The following is a 24153-nucleotide window of genomic DNA, read 5'->3' as shown; positions in this document are numbered from 1 at the left end:
CCTCCCAGAGTAGCTCTGGCGTACCCTGACCAGAAGACAGGACGGGTCTGCAGAGGCCAGCCTCCAGAGCGAGGCACACAGTAGGGAGGGGATCTGGAGAAGCCAACAGAATATCTAGCACATCTAAATTCCTGACAGAGCTGGGGGGGGGGGGGGGCGGTTAAAATGAGATCAGCATCATAAATGCCTGGCACAGCAAATGCTCACTCACTACCCATTTGATCAGATTGTGCATTTGGCATTTACTTATCAAAAGGCCACAAAATAACTTTTATTCTCAGGTGGCAAAAGCCAGGATGAAAACAAAGACATGTGGTCATATAACCAGAGTGAAAAACAAAACTTTTACAAAGTTGACGGATAACATTTATTAAAACATGTCATACAAAAGGGCATGGTCTCTTCTATAAGAAGAAAATATTAAACAGTAACATTCAATTAAGTAAAACCATGCTGTACACTGAAGACAGCAATATATAAAGACAAAACTATTCAACTTTTGCAACACAGGCATAACATTTCACAAAATATCAATAAGATATGCACCTAATGATAATCTGTTTATCATCAAATGGTTTTGTGGTCTAAGAGTCACCTGACTTGCATAAATAAAGTAATTTTCTGGAAGAAACATTGGGAACCTCATAAAAGGAAAGAAGGCAGCAGCAACTGACATTATGACACAGGCTTCAAGCAACACTAAAACAAAAACAAACAAACAACAAAAAAATGTCACATTTGCAAAATGTGTTCCAGCATCTTCCCATTGGGCACTATCAGTAGAGATTTGAAATAAGAAACAAGAAACATGTACCTTTAAATATGTAAGTAGCAAAGAACAAACCCAAACAAACAAACCCTGGTTTTACTGAACAAAGTTAGTCACCCATGAAAGCAATTAAATCACAAAATTAGTGTGGCACAGATGGGGGCTGGGGAAGGGGGTAAGTATGTTGCTTGTTTTCCAGCATTCCTAAATTATCAGAGACCTTTACAAACACAGACCCCTGGATATGGTGTGACGGAGTCCTCGCCACCCACCCAGAGGGCTGTGGCCAATCCTCCCCCCACCCCGCTCCAGGGCAAACACGACTGGGCTGCTTTTGCTCTGCCCCCCACATCACTTCCCCAGCAGCTTGGGGATGTGCGTGCCTCTGCAGGAAGGGGCCATTGAGACCAAGCAGCTTTCCTAAACAGCTAGAAGTCAACATAGGGCCAGTTTCGTTCAGCAGATGACCATGAGAATGGAGAAGACCCTTTTGGGCAGACTCTTTGAAAGCAGTGGCATAAAGAAGGGATTAGAGGAAGGTGAGATCTAGAAATGAGAATCAACAGGCCGGGGCCCAGGAGCGCCTGGGGGTAACCCTCAACACTTGAGGGAAGGCTACCGCAGTCCTTCCTTAGACGGTGATCCCTACTTTACCAAGTGGATTGTTGTAATGTGTACACCTAAAATTAAAGGCATGGTATAAATACTAATATTAGATACCACTGGTGGTGCCTTGAAGCCCTTTCCCGCTGGGACTGGAGAAGAACCACAGTTAAGACTCAAAGTAGGGGACAAATACCTTGGTTGTAGGCCATTTACACGATCCCTGAAAGACTGTTTGGAAAATGTTACCCACAACTATCCAAACTCATTTGGAAGGATAAAGATTTTCTAAAGCTGTACTGAGGCTAAGGAGAGAGACTATCCAACCCAGAGTGGGCAGGAGAAAAAAGGTAGTAATACAGTATGATCTCCTAATCCTAAAAAGCAAAGTTTATAAAAATTCACTTTCACTATCCAAACTAAGGCAATCTCTTTTCCCCGCCTCTCTGAACATGGCCAGCATTTCAGATGCCCAACCATCTCACAGGGTCTGGCTGACCCGATTAGCAACCCTAATTTTAAAGGAAACCCCAACTACCATAAAAAACTTAAAACAGCAGGTGTGAGGAACTTACACTTTAAATTCTATACTTAGTTGATGTACATATAAGGATTTCAATAAAGGACACCTTTCTTCACAACACATTAAATAAGTCCCGGCACAACTGACTACTTGCAAAACTACCACCCAAGGGCTGCCCACCACTCCGGGCTAAACAAGAATTCTTCATCATTACTCATAACAAAGGTGCCATGCTAATTTCAGCATAACTGAAGAACCATGACTTTTCTAGAACGTTTTTATTCTATCTCTCAGACTCTTCTCCCAAAACGTCCCAATGCTCATTTGAATACAATCTTTAATGGGAAACAGCACATCAAACCTTCCGAACAGGCAGAAAGTGATTGGCTAATACCACGGGAGAGGGTGATGGGCTTTTGGCAGAACTAAACGGCTTCAATGCCTTAGTACTGAAATTAGTAGGAATAATAAAACAATTTCTCCTCACACACAATGGCCAGGATCATACCTAAAATCCATTGGCTTCTAACATGAAAAAATGAGAAGGAGCAATTGAACTTTGATTGTACAGTCTCCTCTATACACATCTGTCATGTATGCAGAGAAAGGACTGTTAACTGGTGAAGCTTCGACACCAAGAGAATATTAATGTGGCAAACAACCAAGAGGTAATATCTAGTTTCTAGATTAAAAAAATCAATATATATATATATTTATAATAAAGTTTTAAATACAAAGTGCTTTTTATATATCGAGAATGATACAGTGTTAATGAATAGATCCCTGTTTTGTAATGTCGATTACAAGAATTAACTGGTAAATAAGTACTTTCTTTCCCCTTTCCAGATACTGTTCAACAAGTAAATGCCTTCCTTCGTGGTTGGAGCTTAAGGACCAGAGGCCATTGCCAGCAATGTCTATCGCATTAGAGCAAAGCCAAACTTCTGAAAAAAAATTTCACCTCAAATCCAGGAAAAGTTATTTTTATTTTAAGGAAAAAAAAGTTTCCACTTGGAAGTAAAAGACCAGTAATTTATGGAAAAGTTGACATAATAGTAGCACCCTGTCCTACCCTGGTGAGAACTTCAGGTATATTACACAGCTTAAAAGCATCCTGAATATATGCTTCCTTTGTAACCTAAAACAACTGACTGAGCTGCAGAAAAGGTCTCAAGAATAGCTGCTTTTCTCGATGTTTTTTGGTACATACAGCTGTGTGGACTTGGAAATTTATGCAGCTTTATCTAGAATCTGGGAGCATGAATCTGTAGACTACTTTCTAAAATTAGGACTCCCTCTTTCCCCCTTTTAAAACACATTCCAGCACTCCTAAAGAACTGGCAGCATTAGCTCTATGTACCCCTCTGGGACTACCTCCCCTACCAGTGTATCTTCAAGACTCCTCTTTTCTTGGGCAGTTGTTTTTCCTGCCACTCAACATTCTGATACTCAGCAACTCTCGCTGACAGTCGGGGAGTTTCACCGGAGCACTCCATAAACTCCCTACGCTCACAGGTAACTCTCAGCAGTGACTCTTGGCTCCCTCCCACCAACTGTGGTCATGGACTGAACTCTTCAGGAAGCATCATAACCTAAGAGAGAAATGGCTGGAGCAGCCAATATGGTACCATGGTCAGGGTCAAAGCAGGCTAGACGCCTACTAGCCACAGAGCAGATCCCACTGTGTGGATGCTATAATTACACAGGATTTGGGACAGCAAACCAATTAGAAATACCTATCTCTGGCACCCTAGAGAATTACAATTAGATACAATTGTCCAAACTAAATGTTAGTACTAAAATACAAAACTTTTTTGCCTTATCAAGAGTCTGAAACACATCGTGACAGTGGCGTCTTACAGAAACCGAAGCTTGTACCACAAGTTATTTGTTTCTTACTTAGAATGTCACCCTTTTAGCGTCTCCATAGTTTTTCATTAAAAGACCCTCTAGAAAGAATAAAACCAGACAAGAGAGCTCTGTTAATCAATTTCGCATCCTAGGAATCACATTATCTGTTAGCTTTTACAGAAGTAGCCTTTCATTCAGTGAAGCAGCTACTAAAACAAACCCACATTACCTAAGTATCTATAGTGAGAGCTAAATAAAATGCCAACGTGACCTTGTAATGAGCGATCAAAATTTGCTGCCACCTGAAACAGAACTGGTAGGCTGGAGTCCAGTTCCAAGTGCAGATGTCTATATCACCAAGTCCACCTGCCTCAATCACAACGGGCCTGAAGGTTTACCTTGCCAGCTGGGAAGTGGGTTAACTTATCCCCATTACCCACTCCAGGCCTGGACAGGAACATACAAATTTGAGGAATTAGATTTTTAAATTGGCCTACTTAGAGCTGGTCTTTCAGAAATATCTTCCATTTTTTTTAAGCTTCTCTCATAATAGCAAGTAGCACGCATCATCTGTGCCCAGATTTGCATAATTACCATAGTTTATTTTTGTGCCTGCCACTCAAGGGCCAGATCCTATTTTTAGTTAGCCTCAGTCGTATTCTGCTCAGCCTTTGCAGCTTCGTAGGACTTGGTACAAGAAGTCACATGCCTGTGGAAACTGTCCCTCCACATAAATCTCTTTGCACAGATATTACACTCATAGGGCTTTATGCCCGTATGAATTTTCATGTGCCCCACGAGATGATGCTTCATTTTGAATTTCTTACCACAGACACCACAGCCATAAGGCCGAAGACCGAGGTGCATGCTCATGTGTCGATCTCTCTGACTCTTGTGAGTGAAACTTTTCCCACACTGACAAGGATACAGCTTGTCGGTGGCTGAGAATCCTAAATGGGAAGCTTCTTCTTTAATCCCTGTTACCATTTCAATATTCTCACTGTAGCCCGATGCCAGGGCAGCCTCCTGTCTGTGCCCAATGAGATTACCGTCTGACCTCTCTCCAGAAAACTCTTCCATGGAAGAGCCGTAGAAATCCACCTGCTCATCATAATTGCTTTCGTCAGCCTGTTCGTCAAACTCTGCTTCTACTTTTTTTTCCCCGATGTGAAAGTCTTCCTCCACTCCCGAAGGCTGGACTGAGTGCTCCGTCTGCATGGTGTTGATAGACTCAGTGACCTGGTGCTCATCGTAGGGTGCGTGCACATCCATGCCCTCACATGCCTGGTCAAAGCGCTCGGGCTTCACGTGGATCCAGCGCTTGTGCGCCATTATGCTGGGCTTGCTATACATGGGCCGGGTGTAGTGGAACTCGGCGCTGTCGCTGGCCCCCTCCTCCCCGTCCTGGCTCGCCATTTCCGTGCTCAGCCGGTCATGCTCTGTGGACGAGTTGCTGGGAAGGTATTCGTGCTCAGTGAGTTGAGATGACAGCTCGTCTTTGGTGCTCTCCTCTTCATTCTCTCCGTCCCTCAGTTCTTGGGCTTTGGGGAAATCAGTATGGCCCCCAGAGCCCAGCTCAAAGCTCTCGACCAGGCCATTATAATTACTGCTGCTAGGAGACTGGTGGTCACTGCCATGATTTAGCTTCTGACAAAGAACTGTAGGGTTTCCCTCTAAAACCTCAGTGCATTTGTCTACCACATGCCACATCTGGAGGAAGCTTGCTGCTGTTAAGTAACTAACAATTTCTGGAGCAGGCATTACTAGACGTCCCGTATAACTAGATAGGAGAATGTTCTCAAAGACTCTTGGGTTCATCACATCAGGTAAAACAATCCTCCTGCTATTTTTCAGGAGTACCTGGTCACAAAAGTAGGGTGAACTGGCAGCAAGAACAGCTTTGTGTGCCCGGAAAATGTGGCCTTGGACAACAATGGAGACATCACATAATTGTCCTTGCTGGCGCTGCTGGTTCAGTTTCTGCAGAATGGTGCTGGAAAAATCAGGAAATTCTACTCGAAAAGAGTTTGTTCCAGGCTCCATTTCATCACAAATCTTGTTCAGTGCTACAAGAGAAAGAAAAACGAGTGCTAATTCCAGCCCAAAGAGACACTTATTGATCACTAAGAAAACTAAGACAAGTTCCACAGTTCCATAGAGTCCCCTTGCTTGTGGGCATTAGTGGGTGGAGCATTCATCCCCCAGAGCAAAGCTTGCAGGTGCGGGGGTGCCAGGAACGACCCGCTACTCTTCCTGGTCTTAACTCTTCACTTTGCCTATGTCTATGAATGAGAATAGAATTCAGAGATGTGCTTTGTAAGCTGTACAAATCTCCTAAATAAAACAAAGTACATATTTCTAGTCAAGACAAACATGATACCTGTCCAAGCAGTAGAATTTTTAAGAGACCTCAGATTTAATCCACATTTGCCAAGGTGGGGTGAGGAAGTGAGGATGGAATTGTTGGAAGAAGGAAAGACTTATATAAAGTTTCTGAGACTAGAATGAACTCAGCCACTGCAAGGAACTGAAAGGAGACCATTAGCCTAAAATCCAGTGCAGGAGTGAGGGGAAAGGGGGCTGAAGTGGTCAGAACAATCTTGCCTTTGGTCCTTCAGCACCACAGGTGCAAACTCACTGAAGTCAAAAACAATGTGACTTTCTTTAGTTGCCAGCAGAATTTTAGCCCTTTTAGGAGCTTCTGACGTGAAGCAGAATGAAGCAGTAAGTAAGGCAAGGTATTCCTTCTATCTGATGGTTTCCAAATTGTTTACAGACCAAAGAGCATACTAAATATTGTCCCTGTTACTGAATGACCTCAATCTGAAGATAAAGTTATAACAAAGAATAAAGGATTGCCTGTGTGGTTACTGTAAATGTATTTAGTGGGGTAGTCAAGCATTAGAGAAGCTTCCTAACAGCAGCAATCCACAAGATAAACTCTGCTAGACACCTGCTCATGCCCCATAATTCCACAGTAAATTAAAATAAACCAGTAAACCCAAGAGATTTATTGGCACTATCCATCATCTGGCTCTAAAACTATATCCAAACATTGCTAAATGCCAGGTTTTCTAAGTATGAGATTAAAACCAAACCAAAACCAAAACCCAGGGGCACTGGGTGTCCGATTTCGACTAAGGTCATGATCTCACAGTTTGTGAGTTCAAGCCCCACACGGGGCTCACTGATGTCAGCGCAGACCATGCTTCAGATCCTCTGCCCCCCTCTCTTTGCCCCTCCCCCACTTGTCTTCTCTCAAAAATAAATAAAAAACATTAAAAAAACCCCAAAAACCCAAAGATTGAAAGTCATCTTTGAGAGATAGGGAGAAAGACCAAGAAAAGAAACTAATGTTTCTTGAGTAGGTACTGTATAGCAGGGACTGTACTCCTTTTTTCCACTTTATAATGACTGCAAATATAGAGATCGATATTCTCAGGTTCAGTAACTCAGGTTCAAGTAACTTTACCAAGGTTAAAATAAGAGCTAATTTTTATTAATGTTTATTTATTTTTGAGACAGAGAGAGACAGAGCACGAACAGGGGAACGTCAGAGAGGGGGAGACACAGAATCTGAAGCAGGCTCCAGGCTCTGAGCTGTCAGCACAGAGCTGGACGCGGGGCTCAAACTCATGGACCGTGAGATCATGCATGACCTGAGCCGAAGTCTGACGCTTAACCGACTGAGCCACCCAGGCACCCCAGAGCTAATTTTTATGGGACTGGGCTGTGATTCTAGGTCTTCATCACTTCAAAGCCTATCCTATTTTTCCTATAACATCATTCTCCCTCTTCTAGGAAGATAACAAAATACCAGATAAGTCAATAATAATTTTAAGAGGTAGGATGGTGTTTTTAGAAATAAGTATTAATTTATGGTTTATACCTCTTAAAACATTTCATAGTAATTTAAAACAAAAATAGGGGCACCTGGGTGGCTCAGTCAGTTGAGTGTCCGACTTTGGCTCAGGTCATGATCTTGCGGTTCATGAGTTTGAGCCCTACATCCAGCTCGCTGTCAGTGCAGAGCCTGCTTAGGATCCTCTGTCCTTGTTTCTCTGCCATCTGCAGCTTGTGCTCTCTCTCTCACTTTCTCATTAGCACAAAAAGAACCAACTCAATGCTGTTTAATGACTATATAGTTCCTATTATATGGACTTACCATAATTTAAGCAGCTCTCTTATAGAATTTCAATTGTCTAGGCTTTTGAAATTATGAGGAATGCTATTATAAATACACAATGTAATTATACTGTGCATAACTATCTTGGCGTATCTTTGGAAATATCTATAGGGTAAATTCTATCAGCGGAATTGCTGGGTCAAAGGACTGTGCATTTGACATTTTGATGTATATTACAAAGCTACTTTCCAGAAAGGTTGCACCAAGTCACACTCCTATCAACAGTAAATAACACTCCACACCCTTAACAATTCTGGACATTATCAAACAAGAAAAAAAAAGTTTGCAAGCCTCGTAAGTAAATAATCCATGATTCATTATTATTTAGATCAACATTTATTTAATTATGAATGAGAACGATATTCTTTATTCATGTTTACTGGTCATGTGTTTTTCCTATAAATTATCAGTTATATTCTTTGTTCAAATAAATTGGGCGATTCATCTTATTGATTTTTAGTTTTTTATAAATGTAAGAAATTAACTTTGAAATTTATATAAATTACCCAGTCTTTGCTTTTATGGCTCTAGGGTTTTGTGTTAGACACAGAAAGGCATCCCCAACTCCAAGATTATTTTAAATAAATAAAAAGATTTAGTTTTTTTCCCTGGTACCACTTTTTTTTTTTTAAGTAATTAATTTATTTTGAGGGAGCAAGAGCAGGGGAGGGGCAGGCAGAGAGAAGGAGAGAGACAGAGAATCCCAAGCAGGCCTGATGCGGGGCTTCACTCACAAAATATGAGATCATGACCCGAACCAAAATCAAGAATTGGACACTTGACTGAGCTACCCAGCCAGGTGCCCCTCCCTGGTAGCATTTTTTTTTTTTTTTTTAAAAAGCTTTTAAATGTTTAATACACAAAGAGTTTGTTTTGGCATAAGGAGTAAGGTTGGAATCCAGCCCTTTTCCCTCCAAAATGTCTAGCCTATTTTCCAACACTATTATTGAATATTAATCTTCTCATCAAGATTTCAAATAATGTTGTGGAATGTTAAATGACTGAGAACAACACTTTTAAAAACAACTCTATAAAAATAAATGTCATAAGTGGTAACAGAGAAAATGGTGAAGTAGGAAGCTCTCGGGATCAGTCCCACCATCAAAACAACCAGTAAGCTGTTGAAGGATCAGAATCAACTATTTGAGAACTCTGGAATCTGATCAGACACTTGTAGCAACCAAGGCAATGCTTGCTGAAGAGAGAGCCTGCTGAACCTCACTAGCAGTGCTGCCCGCACAAACCAGCTATAACCTCCACTCCCTACCCCCGACCCACTCCTAGAGTGGCTGGCTCTTGGCAGGGAGGACAACAAGGAATATGTCCTCCAAAAACTGGGGCATTTACATTCTGGCCAGTATGGTGGATCCATGCAGCTTTGTTCTGGCCCTCTCAGGCAGCAGTGGCTTCCCCAGCAGCACTGAGCATAATTTTTTTTTTTTTTTTTTTGATCATAAGATTTCAAAAGGCAAACATGCTCCCCCTCCCTCCCACCCCCAAGCCTGGGTCAAAGTATTTAAGGAAGTCTGTCAGGTCACAAGCTGACCACACAGATAAAACAACAGAAACTTCAGTGACCACATGCAACAAGGGATACAGACTTGGCAAAAATAGCTTGGAAAAACTGTCATGCAAACCGACAACTGCAGCCCTCAACAAGTAACAAAAGAAGTCCCATAGGATGGGAAGGATCTAATTTCAAAAGTTACCATATTCGAATACTTAAAATGTTCTAGTTCTCAACCAAAAATTACAAAGTATAAAAGAACAAGGAAGAGAGATGCATTCACAAGGAAAAGAATATTAGAAACTATACTTGGGGGATTCTCGACATTAGAATTACTAGTCATACTAAAGTAAATCGATTATCTTACATATGCTCAAATTGCTTAAAACACACGCGTGCGTGCACACGCACACGAAAAACCCCACTATGGACAAAAACTAAAGGAAATCAGGAGAATAATGTCAGTAAAGAGATAGAAATTATAAAAAGGAACCAAACAGAAATTCTGGAGCTGAGAAGAATAGTTGAAGCCCTAACCGCCCCTCAAAACCCTAGAATGTGACAGTCTTTGTATACGAGGCCTTTAAAGAGGTCATTAAAATAGAGTTACTAGGGTGGGCCCTAATCCAATCTGACTAGTATTCTTGTAAGAAATTAAATTTGGACACACAGCAGCATCTAGGGGGTACACAATGTGAAGACACGTGAAAAGGTGGCCATCTGCAAGCTGAGGAGAAAGGCCTCAGGATAAACCAAATCTACAGACACCATGATCTTGCTCTTCTAGCCTCTAGAATTGTGAGAAAAAAAAAAAAAATCCTGTTATTTAAGCCACCTAGTCTGTGGTGTTTTGTTTGAAAGACACAGGAAACCAATACAAGTTGAAGTAAAAAGTCCGCAGATTTAAAATAGGCAAAATAAAAAAAGTCACCAAACTCAAAGACAAGGCAATTGAAATTACTGAGTCAGAGGAGTGGTGAGAAAAATGAAGAGAAATGAACACTGTGTGAGGTAACTGTGGGACATCACTGAATGTACCAAATGCACACCATGGGAGTCTCAAAGAGTAGAAAACGTATTAAAAGAAATACTGGTAGAAAACTTCCCAAATTGGATAAAAGAGAAACCTATACATCCAGGAAGCTCAACAAACTCCAAGCAGGATAAAACGAAAGAGATCCACATTAGACACATTGTAAGTTAAATAGTAAGTAGAAAGTCAAAGACAAGGGAGCTGAACGCAGTAAGAAGGAAATGCCTCATCACATGAAAGACATCTTCAATTAAGATTCACACCTTAAAAAAAACATACAGGTCAGAAAGTAGTAGTATGGCATATTTAAAGTGCTGGAAGAAAAAAACCATCAACCGATAATTCTGTATCTGGCAAAACTACCTTTTCTTGAATGAAGGAGAAATTAAGACACTCCCAGATAAACAAAAGGTAAGGGTATTCATTACCAGAACTTTTCTTTTTTACGTTTATTTATTATTGAGAGACAGAGAGACACGGAGCATGAGCGGGGGGAGGGGCTGAGAGATGGAGAAGACACAGAATTCTGAAGCAGGCTCCAGGCTTCGAGCTGTTAGCACAGAGCCCGACGTGGAGCTCGAACTCACAAACTGCAAGATCATGACCTGAGCCGAAGTCGGATGCTCAACCGACTGAGCCACCCAGGTGCCCCATTCATTACCAGAACTTTTCTACAAGAAATGATAAAAAGGGATCCTTCAAGCTGAGATAAAAGAATACTAGGTAAGGGCGCCTGGGTGGCTCAGTCAGTTAAGCATCTGACTCGAGCTCACTCAGGTCATGATCTCCCTGGGTTTGGGCCCTGCATCGGGCTCTGTGCTGACACCTCACAGCCTGGAGCCTGCTTCAAGTGCTCTGTGTTTCCCTCTTTCTCTGTTCCTCCCCTGCTTGCACTCTCTTTTTGTCTCTCAAAAATAATAAATGAATATTAAAAAAAAAAAAGAATACTAGATAGTAATTCAATGGCATATGAAGGAATAAAGACCAATGATAAAGGTTAACAACATAAACATAAAAGCTGTTATTATTTTGACTTATAACTTTTTTCCTGTATGCTTGAAAATGCAAATTCATAAAACAATACTTATAAATCAACATAAATAGGCAATGTATGAAGATGTAATCCATGACAATAACAAAATGAAGGGAAAGGGATGGAGGTGTAAGGAACAGTTTAAGAGATTAATTGTAAATCTCAATGTAACTACTAAGAAAATAATAATATACATGAAAAGGAATGAAAGGAATCAAAATGGCATGCCAAAAAAGAATAAATGCTTTATTTTTTTAATAAATGTTTTTAAAAGGTAGTAATGGAGAAATTGAGAAACAAAAAACATACAAGGTATACAGAAAACAGCTAAATGGTAGAAGTAAATCCTTTCTCACCAGTACTTAAATGTAAACGGATTAAACTCTCCAATTAAAAGGTGGAGACTGGCAGAATGGATTAAAAAACTTGGTTTATATCTTTTCTATGAGAGACAACATATAACACACAAGTAAAATGATAGAAAAGATATTCCATGCAAAGAGTAACCAAGAGAGATGGAGTGGCTGTATTATTATCAGACAAAATAGACTTTTTTTTTATGTTTACTCGAGAGAGAGAGCGAGCGAGCACACGCGCGTGCGCCTGAATGAGAGGAGGGGCAGAGAGAGAGAGAGAGAGAGAGAGGGAGACAGAATCTGAAGCAGCTATGAACTAACAGCAGCGAGCACGATGTGGGGCTTGAACTCATGAACCCGTGATATCATGACCTGAGCTGAAGTCAGACATTTAACCAACTGAGCCCTGCAGGTGCCCCCAGACAAAATAGATTTTAAGTCAAAAAGGTTACAAGAACAAAGAAAGACATTAATAGATTGATAAAAGGTTCACTCTATCAAGAAGATAGAACCATACACATATATTCACTAAGAAATCTATATGGAGCAAAATATATGAAGCAAAAATGGACAATGAAGAAACAGACCAATCTACAACAACAGGTTATGACTCCAATTCCTCATTTTCAGTAATGGATAGAAAAACCAGACTTAAGATCTATAAGGAAATAGAGAACCTGAACATTATAACAAATCAATGACACCTAAAAGACAATACAGAACACAAAAAATAATGAATTTCTCAGGGGCATCTGGGTGGCTCAGTCGGTTAAGCATCCGACTTCAGCTCAGGTTGTGATCTCATGGTCCATAAGTTTGAGCCCCGCATCGGGCTCTGTGCTCACAGCTCAGAGCCTGGAGCCTGTTTCAGATTCTGTGTGTCTCTCTCTCTGACCCTCCCCCGCTCATGCTCTGTCTCTCTCTGTCTCAAAAATAAAGGTTACAAAAAAAAAAGTAATCAATTTTTCATACATGCTACGACATAAACCTGGCAACATTGTGTTAAATCATGAGAAACATTAACTCAAATAAGCCAGACAGAAAAGGACACATGTTGTATAACTCCACTTCTGTGAAATATCTAGAATAGGCAAATTCAGAGACAAAAGTAGATTGGAGGTTACCATGGATTCAGGGGAGTTAGGAATGGGAGTTATTACTTAATAGGTAGAGTTTCTGTTTTGTGATGAAAAAACTGGGGGATTAGAAAGTGTTGCCATTTGTAAAACATTGTGAGTATAATTAATGCCACTGAATTGTACACTTGAAAATGGTTAAAATGGTAAATTTAGTGATATATTTTTTTACCACACATTAAAAAAAAAAAACTTAAGGAAAATGTCATGAAACTTTACTTTCAACTATGTCAAGGTGGTAATGGTCCTTATAATTTAAAAGTATCTGACCTCTGGGGTGCCTGGCTGGCCCAGTCGGTGGAGCATGCGACTCTTGATGTCAGGTTGTGAATTCAAGCCACATGTTGGGTGTAGAGATTATTTAAAAAAAAAAAAAGTATCTGATCTCTGCCCTTAACTTTGGGCAGGTGCGGCATTTCTATATATTCCCTGATTTTACTAACATGCGAAGACTGAAACTCTCCTTCCGATTTTCCTGCCATATAAGCCATATTTAGAAACTCACAGGCAGTTGTGGTAGCTGCGATCTGTATTGATAGTACAGGTGCTGTTTCAATTTTTAACGACTTTCACAGAAGTAATTAACTCACTAAAATGAACACATAAATAAGTAAACCGACATAAAACACTATATGCACATTATTGGGGGGGTGGGTTTCTAAGATGATCAAGGAATCTCACCGTCCAGAGTTTATAATCTGGTAGGGGGGAATGGAAAACATGCATACAGCCCTGGAAAACATGCATTCAAGGCAAAGCATGATAGAAGCACCACACGAGAACTATAAACCCAAGAGAAATTCAGAGGAGGGGACCTGGTATAGCCTACAATTACATATCCTTTCACAATAAATTTTAGTATCACCAGGGTAAGAGGAAGACTTGAGAGCAGTATATAATTCTTCTCATCTACCACATCCTAACCAAACTAATCTAAGGAAAATGAAAAAAATTGGCCTGAGTCCTGGAAACTAGGGACCAGAGCTATCTGGTAAACTTTAATTAAGGACATAATGTAGATGGGACCAGACTGGAAAGAGACATTACCTCTGCAACTCCACCCAGTTCCCCAGGCAATCCTGGTATAATAGTAGCAATCTTGAGAGAAGAACACTAACGCCTGTTCACTTGGAAGGTCTGGCTGTGGCTCAAATCCCAGGGTGGACTATGGGACAGGTCCTGCAGATTAGCAACATTAAGAGGTGGTTGTACTGGAATACCAATGTTTGTATAATGCCTCAGCAGAAAGTTTTTAAAAACTTGGCACGAGAGGGTGGAGTTCAGTTAGTAACTGGCAAAGACATGGCCCATCATTTGCCAGCTGGGCCAAAGAAACTAAAGTAGGTCCCTGGTATCACAATTTCACAAACACAGAAGAAAGTACACAGAGCTCAAGCTGTCCTAAGAGTAAGACCTAGCCTCTGGCCCCAGCCATTCAACTCAAGTTAACCCCTGGTGTCAGCTAAAGAGCTCAGAGTTGATTCTAACAGCATTCAGGTTTACGGTAAAAGACCCCCAAAGGGCACTTGGGTGGTTTAGTCGGTGAAGCATCTGACTTCTGACTTCAGCTCAGGTCATGATCTCATGGTTCGCACGTTCGAGCCCCACATCGGGCTCTGCACTGACAGCTGGAGCCTGGAGTCTGCTTCATTTCTGTGCTCCCCCTCTCTCCACCCCTCCCCTGCTTGTGCCCTCTCTCTTTCAAAAATAAATAAACATTAAAAAAAATTGGGGGGGGGAAGACCCCCAACAATCCACCCACAAAGGGAAATTTTTCAGACCCAAACAGAATGTTTCCCTCTAAAGAATTAAAAACCTGGTTAGTTTTATTCTGTAAGTACGTGGGGTCTGTAAATACCTTCTACAGTAACAAAAAAGAAAATAGCAAGGGATAAACAAAGAACAGTTTTGAGGGTATTGTTTCAGTTTTGTTTTTTTTTAATGTTTGAGGGGGGAGGGAAGGAGAGGGGGAGGGAGGGAGAGAGAGAGAGAGACAGAGAGAATCCCAAGCAGGCTCTGCGTCAGAGACCCATGTGGGGCTCAATCCCACAATCATGACCTGAGTCAAAATCAAGAGGTGGACACTTAACTGACTGAGCCACACAGGTTTTCTTTCTTTCTTCTTTTTCTTTTTTTTCTTTTTTTATTAAAGTTAAGACCTATGCCCAACATGGGGCTTGAACTTAGGACCTTGAAATGAAGAGTCACATGCTCTACTAAGACAGACAGGCGTCCCTTAAGAGCACAGTTTACTTTTTTAAATGTTTAAGAGAGAGAACATGAGTAGAGGAGGGGTAGGGAGAGAATCCCAAGCAGGCTCTGCATTGTCAGCGCAGAGCCTGACTAGGGGCTCAATCCCATGAACCATGAGATCATGACCTGAGCCGAAATCAAGAGCTACCCGACTGAGCCACCCAGGAACCCCTGGAATCTGCTATTTAAATGTGGGCCCCGGGAAGCACTGGAAACTTCTCAGTGATATGTTGTGAAATGTGTTCTGGAAAGACAATCTGCTGATGCACTTAAAAGCGGGAGTAAGTCTGAAGTACAGGCTTAATTATAAGATTTCAGCAAAGAAACCAGGTTTGAGGCAATGAAAGTAACAGTGAGTATGGAAAACAGAGAGGTAGAATCAGTAGGACTGACTGAATTGGTAGGCAGGAAGATTCAAAGCTAGTGCAAGGCACAAATTATACCATCAAGAGAGTGAAAAGTTAACCTCCAACATGGGAGAAGAAATATGCAATCATATATCACTGTTAAATGACCCATATCCAGAATACATAAAGAACTCTTAAATTTAATAGACAACTCAACTGAAAAATGGGCAAAGGATTTGAATGAACATTTCTCCAAAGAAGATATACAAATAAGCACACAAAAAAATGCTCAATATCATTATTCACTAGGGAAATGCAAATTCAAACTACAATGAGATATTACCCATTTGGACAGCCATGACATATAAAGACACAAAAACAAGTGTTGATGTCGATATGGAAGGATTAAAATCATTATACATTGCTGGTGGGAATATAAAATGGTGTGGCTACTTTTGAGGTAGGTCCTCAAAAAGTTAACCACAAAGTTACCATGTGACCCAACAATTCTACTAGGTATATACACAAGAGCATTGAAAACATACGATATCCACAAAAACTTATACACGAATGTCCATAACAGCATTACTCATAATGGCCAAAAAATGGAAACGACCCAAATGTCCTCCTCTGATGACTGAATAAATAGAAGGTGGTATATCCATACAGTGAAATATTACGCCATTTTATTATGTACTATGCACATATTATTGTACTATGCCATTCTTTTGGCAATAAAAAAGAATGACGTACTGACAAATGTGATAACGTGGCTGAACCTTAAAACACTATACCAGGTGAAAGAAGTTAGATATAAAAAGCCACATCTTGTATGATTCCATTTATAAGAAATGTCCACAACAGAAAGATTTATAGACAAAAAGTAAATCAGTGGCTGCCAGAAACTACAGGGAAAGGAAAGGAGAATCACTGCTAATTGTGTGTTTTGTTTTGTTTTTGTTTTTGTTTTGAGGTGGGGGAGAGAGGATGAAAATTCTAAAATTAGATTGTCCCACACTCTAATTTTAGAATGGGTTTATACAACCCACTGAATGCACTAAAAAACTTTTTTTTGATGTTCATTTATTTTTGAGAGAGGGAGAGAGAGAGTGGGGAATGGGCAGAGAGGGAGGGAGACAGAGGATCTGAAGCAGGCTCTGCATGGACTGCACAAAGCCCAATGCAAGGCTCGAACCCACAAACCACAAGATCATGACCTGAGCAGAAGTCGTACGCTCAACAGACTGATCCACCCAGGTGCCCCTACTAAAAAACTTTTAATTGTACATGAATCATGTTTCAGTAAAGCTGTTTAAGAAATAAAGTAATGCAAGGTAAACTAGTTACCTATACCGACTCTGAAGTTTCCAAACTGGATAACTAGGAAAATGTTGTAATTAGTAGGAATAATAACAGCATCTACTATTTATTAAATGTGTGCATTGTACCAGAGGCTGTGCAAAAGGACTGTATGTATTCTATCTCATCAATCCTCATAACAATCCACTGGATAGGTAGTTTTTATCTTATTGTACAGAATAGGAAATAGACACAGGGTGCCTGGGTGTCTCAGTAGGTTAAGCTCAGATCCAACTATGGCTCAGATCATGACCTCACAGTTTGTGAGTTCAAGCCCCACATCGGGCTCTCTGCTGTCAGCGCAGAGCTTGCTTCAGATCCTGTTCCCCTCTCTCTCTGCCCCTCTCTCGCACACGCATGCACTCTCTCAAAAATAAACATTAAAAAAAAGAAGAACAGGATATAGACAAAGAGGCTAAACTACTTGCTTAACTAGTAAGTGGTGAAGTTGGAATTAAATTCAAAACACTTGCTCAGGCCTAATATAACCTGTGATGATAGTGTGGAAAGTAAAGGTGAATACTACTTTCACAAATAAACAACTGAAATCGTCTATAACATATGATGCGTTCCTAAACCCCAGAGCAAATTATTCACCATCCTCAGACTTAATACGGTACTGCAATTTTATTTGTCACCTTACACACAGTGTTTTGTTTTTTTTTAAACTAATAGTAACAGTTCTAAAACATACACATCTATCTCAGTTAATTCCCTCCATAGTTCATGGATGCTCTCTGGCTTTTTTTTTTTTTTTTAATGTTCATTTATTTTTGAAAGAGACAGGGAGACAGAGTGCAAGTGGGGGAGGGGCAGAGAGCAAGGGAGACACAGAATCGGAAGCAGGCTCCAGGCTCCGAGCTGTCAGCACTGAGCCTGACGCTGGGCTCGAACTTGCGAACTGTGAGATCATGACCTGAGCCAGAGTCGGATGCTTAACCAACTGAGCCACCCAGGCTTTTTTAAAAGCAGAAGACAATGGGAAAATATTGAAGAAATCACCAAACTCTAGATGACCTCCACGATCTCTTTCAATTTTGATGAGTTTAATGTATTTCTTATACAACTAAAGAATAGCATGTCAAATTTTACGCATTACTTAAACACAATTATGTATCTTAAAACACAGATAACAATAGGGAAGCAGACCCATTGGTCTTAAAGCCCTCCAAAGATTTCTTAATTAGACCATAAAGGTAATTTGCATACTTACTGTAGAGAGCACATTTAAACACAGTAAATACTACTTCAGTAAATCTAAAGATTCGCACAAATACACAAAAATACCAAAACCCCATGCCTACCAAAGTTCTTTCTTTATATTAGCCAGATGCTTTGCAGTTCAAAGGGCAAGCTATGTAAACCTGGGTCTTGCAACTGCGATACTCTTGAATCATTACACTTATTTTAAAGATGAGTGAACTAGGGGCACCTGGCTGGCTCAGCTGGAAGAGCATGTGATTCTTGATCTCAGGTTCATGAGTTTGAACTCCGTGCTGGGTGTAGAGATTAGTTAAAAAAAAAAAAAAAAAAAAAATCAAATCTTGGGGTGCCTAGATGGCTCAGTTAGTTGAGCATCCAACTCTTGATTTTGGCTCAGGCTCAGACTGTGATCCTGAGGTCATGGGATTGAGCCCCACCCTGGGCTCTGAGCTGAGCGTGGAGCCTGCTTGGGATTCTCTCTCTGGGCCCTTCCCTTCTCATGCTCTCTCTCTCTCTCTAATAAATAAAATGAAAAAATAAAATAAATCTCAGGAGTGTCTGAGTGGCTCAGTCAGGTTAAGCATCTGGCTCTTGATTTTGGCTCAGGTCATGATCTCATGGTTCGTGGGAGCAAGCCTTGCGTCAGGCTCTGTGCTGACAGCATGGAGCCTGTTTGGGATTCTGTCTCCCTCTCACTCTGCCCCTCCCCAACTGACTCATGCACAAGTTCACTCTCTCAAAATAAAAAAAATTAAGAAATTAAATCTTAAAAAAAAAAAAAAAAAAAAAGACGAGTAAACTAAACTCTGGAAGGTTAAAAGACCTGCCCAAGGTTATATATCTCAAAAGTGGTAGGTCAGAATTCAAATTAAAGTTTAATTTAGGGGTGCCTGGGTGGCTCAGTCGGTTAAGCGTCAGACTTTGGCCTGCGTCATGATCTTGGGTTTCGTGGGTTTGAGCAATGCATCGGGCTCTGTGCCCAAAGAGTGGAGCCTGCTTTGGATTCTGTGCCTCCCTCTCTCTCTGCCCCTCCCCCGCTTGCATTCTGTCTCTCTTTTCCTCAAAAATAAACAAACATTAAAAAAAATTTTTTTAAAGTTTAATTTAAATCTAATATTGTTCTAAGTTAAAAAAAAAAAAGTCCCTGAGAAGTTTCTCTTAAGTGAGATGCTGTAATGGTACAATGTAGAGCAGTGACTGGCCTTAAAATGTGCGACAGTTCCTGCTCAGAAGTATGGGAACCTATGGTCTAGAACAATTAAATACAAATACATCTTTATTTTTGCTGAAAAATAAACCATTTTAGTAAATAATTTTAAAAACCTGTATTTTAGTAAGTTTATAGCTTACCTACCTAATGCAAAGGTGTTATCCTGGAAAAAAGCCCCTTATGCCATGGCCATCACAAAGCAGTATGGATGAATGAGGAAGAGGAACCCATTTCTCAGTTTTGCTTCAAATTAGAATCACACTGACTTCTGAAAGAAAAAAATCACGTTGAAAATGTAAAAACGATGCTGGTGACATTCAGCATATACATGTGCCTTGCTAATAAACACTACATGTGTAGGATTTATTTCTGAGCTGCAGAAAGAAAACTGGTATCTTCGGTTATATTAACTTCTAGTCTGTACTATCTTAGCTTCTGCCTTGTACTTAAAATGGACTTAATTTTGAAATAATTTTAGATTTACAGAAAAGTTACATAAATGCCGAGAGTTCTGTACACCCCTAAATCTCTCACCCGGTTTTAATAACCGTCTTACATTACCATGGTACTTTGGTTAAAAATAGAAAACCAACACGGATCAGTGTCTATGTAATTTTACAAAATTAAAATATCCTTTGGAAAAGTGTTTTCAGTCTTCAGACCATTGCCAATCAGCACCCCTATAGGTTCTCCTAATTGGAACACTTTAGCCAAAGAACTTAGTTAAAATCTATTTTAGGATTTTTTAAAAATAAGCTACCTACTTTATGGACTTTGAATCTTGTCTCCCTTTAATTTTAAGACACAGCTGAATGTTTTACTTAAAAAAAAAAGCCAAAAGCAAATACTCCATTGTAGCAAACTCTCTGAGATTCAAAAGAGAAGGTATTGTTCTAACCACAAACCCCACTTATCGGTCATCCTGCCATTACATTACAATATAGCCAAGGAAATGGTTTTAAATGCACTCTCATATTCATTAGCACTGGGGTAAGAAGCTCAAATCGAGAAAAACAGAAGGAAGACACAGCACTGGGTTTTAGGATAATGATTAGCTACATACCAACAAAAAACAAAACAAAACAAAACAAAACAGGAAAGTCTTCTCGACATGTTGCAAATAAGACAAAAATCTTTCCAACCATAAATGTAGATAAAGTAAAAAGGAAAAGTTCATGAAAATAATACACAGCACATTCAACGGATTTTAAGAGGCATATTTCAAAATTTCTGCAATCAGGATGTGATGGTCAAGTGGAAATTTTAATACTTGTCACTGCCTGAGACCCTCATCAATGTTTCTGATGGCACAAAGGACACTGTGGGAAAGTATGGACCCATCTCTGAACTTACAAGTGAGTAGGAATGTTAAAAGTTTAACACTTTCACCAATTTATTTCACTTATTTTTTAAAATTTAGGCATTAGAAAGTATCATGGAAAAATGTCTAAATAAGTCTAAAAATGTTTTCAAGAAGAATTTTCATAAGCCTAAGTGATTACAAAAGCACATGCCATAGCTTAATTGGCGGTGGTTTCTCCTCAATCCATGGTATCCTAGGATTCAATACAGTAGTAATTCAGCTGCTGCATCTCACAAGAAAGCCTGATAAACTACCATAGCAGACAAAATGGCTTAAATAAGAACATAATACAAAGCCCCCCCCCCCCCATCAGAAAAGACACAGGAAATGACACATAATTTTGTGTTATCATAACAGGGCTGTTTTTCCAACCCTAACGGTTTTCTTCATGTGAAAAGTAAAGTCTTCCTGAAATTCCCTATTTATGCAGCAGATTCCTGCACTGAATCCGAGGATTATGGAGGGAGGAGAGCTAGAGTGGTAATCTGCCTCAAGTAAAAAACTTGAGGGAAGATTTTAACTGAATTATTTTGACCGAAGTCCTTTTCTAAGGACATTAGCTCTGACAAGAGCAGGCATCAACAAACAACTTAAGGTTCCTAAGAGCTACAAAATAAATGTTTAAAAGCACATTTTCAAAGAGCTGGCTAGTACCGAGCTTCTCCAATGAGCAAGGGTTTTTCCCTCCCTGTACTGTGATGAAATATACTTAGTATAAAATTTGATATTTTAAAGTGTCCAATTAGTAGAATTAAACACATTCACGATGTTGTGCGACCATCACCACTATCCATTTCCAGAACCTTTTCATCATCCCAAACTAAACCTCTGTATCCCTTAAACAATAACTCTCCATTCCCTCCTCTACCAGCTCCTGGTAAACTGCATCCTACCTTCTGTCTGCCTCTATGAATTTGCCTATTTTGGACAAAGTGTAAGTGGACTCATACAGTATTTGTTCTTCTGGGTCTGGCTTATTTCTCCAGGGAGTACCTTAGTAAAGCAAAGAATGAATCAAATTATTAGGTTTCTTATAATCTAACTGTACATACTGACACAATTTCTGCACTAAGCATACAGCTCTCCCTAGAAATCCTGCTACTGTTCCATGAGCCCCCAGGGACACAAGATCTCAGACGGACCCTTCCTTAGCCTGTAGACAGGCCTAGTTAAGCAGCTGTAATTCAAAGAGGAGGCTCCTGGGAGCTGTGGAGGCCATCCTGGGGTACGTGGACCGATCGAAGGGAATTCAGGAGCTGTGCAGGCCTAAAATGCCATGGGTAGGAAAAGGCAAGGATTTATCAAGGTACGCTGGCCCTGAGATGGTCTCTGGTTGGCCTGCTTCTGCACCGGACACTTAGGTTGGGCGACACCTGTCAGAGTTGAGGGCCAGACTGCAGTCTAGTCACTGAGAATGTCACCAGGGCAAGAAGCTTCACAGGGTCATGAGTCACCTTGCATGGCTCAGAGGTCCGGGCAGGCCTGCCCTGCCCCGCCCAGACAAACCCAGTTAGGAGAGGCAACAAACAAGAGAGAAAGACACTAAACTGGCACCAACACGGACGGCCAAAGAGCAAGGCTGACAGGCAGGCCATGAATGAGAGGAAGGGCCGAGAGGGAAACACAGGGTGAAAAACCACATAAGCAAGGTGGAGGCAGAAATAAAGACAGGGTCCAGATAGAGACGGGCTCGAGAGAGACAAACTGGAAAGGAACACAAAGTTGACAGGGGCCGAGTTGAGATGCAAAAAGGGCAGGTGACAACAGGTGACAGAGACCGCAAGCGAGGGGAAACACTACTTAGAAGTAAACAGAGACAGATACTAGCAAAATCTGGGCACAACCTTTCTCCTGGCTTTGGCTCGAACCCGAGGCCGCCGCGCCGCACCCACACGGCGCCCCCGAAAGGCCAGCGGACGAACCCGAGCGGGATCTCCAAGCGCTCTGGCCCGCCAAGGTCCGCCACCGCGGGGTGACCTTGGGCGAGACGCTGCCTCGGGGGCCTTGGTGTCGCGGTCGGCGCACCGGACTGGCTGGAGGCGGCCCGGGGCTCCGGGACTCCAACCGCCCGAGCGCGGCTAAAGCATCCTGGTCGGCGGAATGGGCCTGCCGGCCGGGGGCGCGCGCACCGGGTCCTGCAGAGAAGCCCTTAAACCTCTCTGGCCTCCCCCCTCCCCTTCGCTACCTGGTGTCTCAACTCCGCAGTACCTGCTAAGGGCTCCGCACTCGCATAACCCACCCGCGGGACACTTTCCGCCACCGGCTTCAGGCCCGTTCAAGCCGTCGCCGCCGCGACCGACTCAGCCTGCGCCTCCCGCCCCCGGAAATGCTTCCCGGTTCCGCCCCCGGGACTGCCAGTGCTTCCGGGGGTGCGTCAGAGAGAAGGCGGTGTGCGCATGCGGGACTCACTTTTGGGGCGGGGCGTCAGGAGAGGGCGCCCTTGTAGCCAGCGACTGCGCAGTGTAACCGGGAGCAGGTTAATCGGCTTTACGGACGAGGAGTGAGGCCAGTACTGTGAATGAGGAAGCTGATTCCAAGTCCTAAACCCTTTACAAACTTTATCTCTCTCATGTTACCTAGCAGAGATCGTATCAAATCTTTTTTGCCTCCACAATGCCTTTGGCACGTAGTGGATGCTCAGCAAATCTACAACGAATGGAACAGTTCTCTCTGTGTGGCAGGCGCTGAGCTGGGTACCCTCCCCAACCCTCAGGAAAAGGGCTCATTTTGTTCAGGTACCAGAGGAAATCTTTTGATCTCTGGGAGGTAGATCTTCACCCCTGCTAGAAGGAATGACTCATAATCAGTCCAAACTATTAATGGTAATCTCATTCTCATTATTAGCCAGTGGTTAAACTAGCCACAGTCATGTGACCAGCTTCTGGCACGTAGTACTTTTTTTTTTTTTAAACAAAATCCACTAGGACTTTTAGTTAAGTATGCCCCTTAAGTGCTTTGCCACTTTTATTTTCTTCCTGTCTCTTAGCAGATCTTAAGGTTGGAAGTTCAGTCCCAATCATGTGCCTATGATGTAAAAAGCAAATGCTAAGGCTGGCAAAGTGAAAAGATGGAAAAGGCCTAGGTCTCATATGACATTAAGCTACAGTCATAGCTTAACTCTGGATGTTCTGTTTTATGAGCCTAATGCATTTCTTACTTAGACTTTATTTTTAGCAATGTTGTAGACTCTTCAAATATAGCAGCTACAATTTATATTAAAAAACTAAGAAATATTGAAAAGCACCCTTTTCAAAACATAGATAAGCTTGTGAAAAAGTCAGGAAAATCATCTGAGGCTAGGGAGAAGCAGAAACACAAGCCTGGGAAGTTAGAGTTGATGTTCAGAAGTTTTGTACAGATGGGGCCCCTGGGTGGCTCAGTCTCTTAAGCATCTGACTCTTGATTTCTGCTCCGGTTGTGA

General features: G+C 41.4%; 1 protein-coding gene across 2 annotated transcripts; it reads right to left on the bottom strand.

The window, feature by feature from the left end:
• Window positions 1-343: 343 nt before the first annotated feature.
• Window positions 344-23105, bottom strand: ZBTB43 (zinc finger and BTB domain containing 43). Of its 2 annotated transcripts, XM_043566764.1 has the most exons (3): window positions 22941-23105; window positions 19514-19637; window positions 344-5812 (listed from the first exon to the last, which is right to left on the bottom strand). In XM_043566764.1, the coding sequence occupies exon 3, from the start codon at window positions 5787-5789 to the stop codon at window positions 4386-4388; it is 1404 nt and encodes a 467-aa protein (XP_043422699.1). In that variant the 5' UTR covers window positions 5790-5812; window positions 19514-19637; window positions 22941-23105; the 3' UTR covers window positions 344-4385. The 2 variants fall into 2 exon arrangements, with proteins under 2 accessions (XP_043422699.1, XP_043422700.1); XM_043566765.1 differs by lacking the exon at window positions 19514-19637 and having other exon boundaries at window positions 22941-23053.
• Between the last annotated feature and the right edge of the window lie 1048 nt (window positions 23106-24153).

This window comes from Prionailurus bengalensis, chromosome D4 (assembly GCF_016509475.1).
Source record: "Prionailurus bengalensis isolate Pbe53 chromosome D4, Fcat_Pben_1.1_paternal_pri, whole genome shotgun sequence".
NCBI lineage: Eukaryota > Metazoa > Chordata > Mammalia > Carnivora > Felidae > Prionailurus > Prionailurus bengalensis.
This window is presented reverse-complemented; position numbering and strand designations above follow the sequence as displayed.

Coding starts and splice junctions, on each gene's coding strand:
- ZBTB43 (XM_043566764.1), bottom strand. CDS start 5,789: ATGGAGCCTGGAACAAACTCTTTTCGAGTAGAATTTCCTGATTTTTCC.